Source organism: Protobothrops mucrosquamatus, unplaced genomic scaffold (assembly GCF_001527695.2).
Source record: "Protobothrops mucrosquamatus isolate PMUCROS unplaced genomic scaffold, P.Mucros_1.0 scaffold687, whole genome shotgun sequence".
In the NCBI taxonomy this organism is placed as follows: Eukaryota; Metazoa; Chordata; class Lepidosauria; order Squamata; family Viperidae; genus Protobothrops; species Protobothrops mucrosquamatus.
Genome location: NW_015386973.1, coordinates 207,738 through 213,737, shown reverse-complemented (window position 1 = coordinate 213,737; position 6,000 = coordinate 207,738). Strand labels below are relative to the sequence as shown.

General features: G+C 37.7%; 1 protein-coding gene across 1 annotated transcript in view; it reads left to right on the top strand.

Moving 5' to 3' along the window:
- The first annotated feature begins 129 nt into the window (after nt 1–129).
- The window catches only part of UHRF1BP1L (UHRF1 binding protein 1 like), a 55,939-nt gene continuing 50,068 nt past the window's right edge, over nt 130–6,000 (top strand). The window contains exons 1-3 of the mRNA XM_015818150.1: nt 130–299; nt 4,421–4,583; nt 5,907–5,945. Of these exons, the coding sequence (XP_015673636.1) occupies nt 256–299; nt 4,421–4,583; nt 5,907–5,945 (246 nt within the window). The 5' untranslated portion in view covers nt 130–255. The remainder of the gene's footprint in view (nt 300–4,420; nt 4,584–5,906; nt 5,946–6,000) is intronic.

Here is a 6,000-nt window from a genome sequence, read left to right as displayed (position 1 = left end):
CTCGAATACAGTAGTAGCAGCCGAGAGACGGGCGGCGCATCCACCGGCTCGTGCCTCCCTTATCCCCGCCCCATCAAGCTCAGCCTGTCAGCTGGCTCTACTGCAATCAAGATGGCGGTGGGGCCGGGAAGAGTGTGAGCAAAAGCGGCTGCGCTGCCTGTCTCGGGGATGGAGGAGTCCCGCGCGGGGATGGGCCAAGCAATCACCGCCTTTCCCTGAAGAACCGGGCGACGAGCTGAGACGCGAAAGCGGACCATGGCGGGCATTATCAAAAAGCAGATCCTTAAGCACCTTTCCAGGTCGGTACCCTGGGCGCTTTTCCTCACGAGGGGCGGATTTCGGTGTTCTTTTTCAGCGCTTGGCAGGACGACTCGGCAACGGAAGAGCTGGAGGGGAGCCTAAAGCATCCATTTTCTTCAGTCGCGAGGTTCAAAGTCCTGGAAAACGTCTGAAGGGGTCCTGCGGGTCGCTCTTTGCTTGTTTCTCGGTGGTTTGGGGAGTGCTAGATGTCAGAAAATACAACGCTAATTTTGAATTCGCGGGGGCGAGAGCGAGGGCGAGCGCTAGGAGCCCGAAGGGCTGAGCTTGCCTTGGTACCATACAGCCGAGGGGAGTAATTCTGGGGGCGGGGGAGGTGCCTTCTCCATGGAAGGACCCACCCGGGGGCTTTTCTTGCCGCACTCTGGAAGGCCTTCGCGGCTCATTCTACCGGTGCAGAGAGGAGGTCGAGATAAAGCTTAATTGCCCGAGTTATTTATCCGTAACCTGCCAGTACAGCGGGACGCTCAATTGAACAGCTTGTCTCTAGAACACTGTGGGTCCAGGAAAGTGCCCAGGCGAAGAGTGGGTGGATCGTAAATTATACTTGACACGTTGTCTGTAGGAGGAGCGAGCGGCGACTTAGCTGATGTCACCGTGCATATTGTCTCTTAAAGACGAGTCTGGAGATGTCAGGTTTATGTAGTAGGGATGACTGCTAGCTAGCCTGCTGGAAAACGCGTTGCTGTAGGTTGTGATTCAGCACTGCGTTCCCTCCCTGCTTCCTTAGTTGTAGCTGAAAGGAAGGAGAATTGCTGAGCAGTTTTTATAAATCGTTTATATGCTATGCGTTTGAAGCGATGGTGTTTGTGCATCTCGTGTAGATGTTAACTAAGTAATGTCTTTTTACAATAGTATATATAACACGGTTCAGAGGTGGGCATGATAGTGAATGAGGTAATTTGAGGATGCTTTTTGAAATGCTAANATAATAATAATAATAATAATAATAATAATAATAATAATAATAATAATAATAATAGTAAAGTTGGAAGGGACCTTGAAGGTCATCTAGTCCAACCCCCTGCTCAGGCAGGAAACCCTATACCATTTCGGACAAATGGCTGTCCAGTCTCTTCTTAAAAACTTCCAGTGTTGGAGCATTCACCGCTTCTGGAGGCAGGTTAGAGTAGGATGTACATCTATTTCTGCAAAACTAAAGAAATAATAAGAACTAAGTATTTTACATTTGGTCAACTGATTTGTACTTTTGGTTTGGTTTTTACAACCATTTCTTGAAATATATTGATTTATGGATTTGAACAGATAACTGGGTTGACACTAAACATTGCAGTGAAGAAGTCAGACTGAATAAAGATGTAAGTTTTGAATATGCTGTTGGTGTACAATCCTGTATATCTGCTTAAAATGGAATTCAGAGGGACTCTTCATTTATAGATAGAATAGCTGGTAACATTAGGGAAAACTGAAGAATGAGCATGTAGCATAAGATGGGAAGAATAATCTATTTTACTGACAATAGTGAAATTATGTATATTAATAACCAGTCAATATTTTGATGGGTTCATATAAACTAAACATCTGGAGCAAATAATAAAGTAGTTTTCCATTTCTGACTGAATGACAGTTTTCCTGAATGCATAAGCTTTATGATAAAGTAAAGTGAAATATCAATAAAATGATATAAACAATAATGGTTACGATTATTTCCTAAGCATGCATGCCTTTGTTAGACTGAAGCAATATGAAGCAGTTCCAAGATGATCAAATGTCTTTTTCCCATGAATTCTGAATTTGGCTTGGTGTATTGTACACCTAAAGATGCATAGCAAAAAATAAATGCATTTTCTTTATTAAATTTTCAACTCACACTTTAAAAATGAGATTCTTTTAAAATTGTAATCCAAAAAACAGTATTTTAAGAGGCATTTTTAATAAAAAGAAAACACTGAAATTTTGAAATAGATTATATGTAATTATGAAAAAGCTATTTTTTTTACTATGTTCAAGACAAAACTGTTTAAAATGTTTGACTTCTGTGTTTGTTTTAAATACTCCTTTATGTGGTGCACTTCATTGTCTTTGTCATTCTGAGTCCACTAGATCATATGAATTTAAGTGTATTAGTGGAGAGTTCTGCATGATTGCAAGAAACTGGGTGTGATGATTTTTCTTCATTCTATTTTTTTCCTGTGAACAATTATTTAAATAATAAAGTGATCACTATTGTAATGCTTTTATGTTGCTTTACTAGCATGCAGGTTAAATGATGACCCTTAATAAAAAATTCTTATGCTAAGGATTATGCAGATACATTTACGTCATGATTTCCATAGTGAAATAAGGCATTCCCAAAAATGGTGTGACTACTGACCTTTAGGTTTCAAGGCAGTTAAGGGGATTGTCATAAATTTACTTGACTCTTGATAAAATCAAAATGTCAGTTCCAATGCACTCAGTACTCTTTCACTTAGAGCAGGGGCAGGCAACCTTGACTCTTTTATGACTCCTGGACTTCAACTCTCAGAATTCCTGAGCCAGCATAGCCAAGGTTGCCTACCCCTGACTTAGAGTTAGCCTAACTATTGCCATCTTTAAATGTCTTGATATTCAAGAATGATATCTAACTTGGCATTTTTTTGAGTTAAATTCTCAGGCAAGCCTTATTTTCCCCACACTCTATTTGACCCTCTTATGCAGAATTCTATAGTTTATGTGGCATTTAATTTTAAAATTTTAAAATTTAATTTTAAAATACAGAATTGTTTTCATCTTTTCCATCAACATGCTCTACTTAAAAGTGTAGCAGTACAAATATGTATCTGCTCAAATATAACAAAGACATTTTATTTAAATAATTTTTAATTCATGTCATCTATTTAGAATCACATTTGTGAGATGGGCAGCCATATAAATTGACAGAAATAAAGATTTGCAATGACAGCCCCAGTTCAAGGAAAAGACAAGTATGCTCTTAAGTGACTGGATATAACTAAACTATTACTGAATTTCCCAAATTACTGTTCTGCAACTGTCCAAAATGGAGAAATGAAGAACTGAATGGGCTGATATAAAGATCTATGGAAGATGTTTATGTTTGATAATGTAAGATGAATACTTCTGTCATTCAGTGATTAAGCGTCTGTCATTCAGTGATTAAGAATTTTTATTATTTTTTTCTACTGGGTAGATGTTGACAGAAGATCTGATCACATTTGATCAGAAAGTGCTTTTTGTTTAAATAACCCACTTGAATTACTATAGCTTATTTTCTTTTGGCCAATACAGCATACAAACACATCATGCTATTCTGAGTAAGCAGCATTATGCAAAATGTAGACAGTGAGTGACAAGTAGCGAGAAGAAGGAATTAAAAATGGGAATTAAAAGAAAAGAAAAGGAAATTTAACTGAATATAGTTTCACGTAGCACTATACACCATATCTGTTAATACTTTCTATCCTTGCAATCACTAGTTTTCACCATTTCTTCACTCATTCATGCATTTCTTTGTTCCTTAAACTTCTCAATTTGCTTTTCTTGAGAAACATTAGTTCCATCCAAACATGAGCTGTGGTGGCACAGTGGTTAGAATGCAGTAATGCAGGCTAATTCTGCTGACTGCCGGTTTCCAGCAGTTTGGCAGTTTGATTCTCACTGGCTCAAGATTGACTCAGCCTTCCATCCTTCTGAGGTCAGTAAAATGAGGACCCAGATTGTTGGGGGCAATATGCTGATTCTGTAAATCGCTGTAAAGCATTGCGAAGCGGTATATAAGCCTAAGTGCTATTGCTATTGCTCTGTCTTCAACTTTTTGTCCATCCTTTTCCAGATATTTGTTTTATGAATTGATCTCCATTCATAGTTTGTAAAAACTTTGTGGGATTTCACTTAAAAAAAATAATTAAATCAAAGAATTTTCCATGTGCAACAAAAAAATCTTCATGGTGAATTAGTTGAAATGGTGAAATGTTTATCTGTTTAAGATGCTAAAGCAAATGTTTAATAATCCTCATAATTGATATTTTCAATACTTTCCAGAACACTTATTTATAGTATTTATTTGTTTGTTTACATGAATGTTCAGTTCTGTAAATTATTTAGGGAAGTAACTTTGATGTCTATGTATGTTTATTTTTAGGTTCACCAAAAATCTATCACCTGATAAAATCAACTTGAGCACACTGAAAGGTGAAGGTCAGGTAACCAATATAGAGCTTGATGAAGAAGTACTTCAGAATATGCTAGACCTTCCCACTTGGCTTTCCATCAACAAAGTGTTTTGTAATAAAGCTTCTATTAGGGTGAGTAAATCACTATTTTATTAAGGAATTTGGACAATTTTTATTCATGTTGCTCTTAAAATAATTTGAAACCAGTATTTGAAATGGGTTTAAACCCTTTTTAAGCTCAATAAACTGTAATAAAGGAAACAGCAGCCATGAAACATTCTGTTCCATTTTTGTAATAAATAGCATGATATAGAATGGTCTTGTTAAAATAGGATTTAGTTAACCATTTTTCCTCCTTTGTGGCTTATTTTTGAAGCCTTCAATTTTGAGGTAAAGTCCAGAATTCTTTCAAAAGAATCAAACTTTTATCACATTTTTTTTCTTCTGTCTTTCTCTGGTAGCTTTTTATCTTTCATTTCTTTTCTCTGTCACTCAATATATCCATCATAGACACCAAACATTTATAGAAGGGGGGCATTTAGGGACTGTAAAATGAACTATGTAATAATAGAGATATTATTGCATAGAATAAAATGAATAAAGTTTTGGTCTAGTGCATGGTTCCCCAACCCCCCCCCGGACCGCAACCCACTACTGGGCTGCAGCCTATTCAGAACTGGGCTGCGGGAGCCATCGCTTCTCCCCTCCACCGCTGGTCTGCAAAGCAGGAAAAGTTGGAGACCACTGGTCTAGTGGTTAAGAAATTAAGTTAGAAAGCGGGAAACCATGGGTTCAAGTTCTGCCTTAGCCATGAAAGCCATTTTGGTGACCTTGGGCCAGGCACTTCCTCTCAGTCCAACTCACCTCACAGGGTTGTTGCTGTGGGGAAAATAGGGGGAAGTTACATATGTTTGCTGCCTTGGGTTATTTGTAAAAATAATAAAGGTGGATAGAAATAAATAAAATAAAAATAAATTTCTTGTAATATATGGATCTGGGCAAAAGGAAGTGAATGCATAACCAAATAAAGGTGGATTACAGTTGTTGCAGCTTATTTGAAGAAAGAGCTACCTCTCCTGATGGATTTTTGAATCCATTTCCCATCACAGCCATGAATAGTATGAATAACAGCAGGTATGATACCCCAGAAATTAGCTGAAGATGATTTTTCCCTATTTTGTCTATATAGAATACTTTGTGGCCATATCAGATATCTTCCTTCCTTCCTTCCTTCCTTCCTTCCTTCCTTCCTTCCTTCCTCCCTCCCTCCCTCCCTCCCTCCCTCCCTCCCTCCCTCCCTGAATTTTATCCTGGAAACAATAGAGATAATTTGATTTTGTTTTTATTGATGTAGACAAAATTATATGTCCCTTTTGCCTCATTTTCTTTCTTTTCTGAAGATAAAGTTCATTATTGCTTAACAATATTTTCTCTTGCATTTGTTTTCCATTGCAGATACCATGGACAAAATTGAAAACACATCCAATCTGTTTGGTGAGTTTTGAATACAGCCACTTCCCTGTGATTTTCAAAGTAAAATGTATATAGA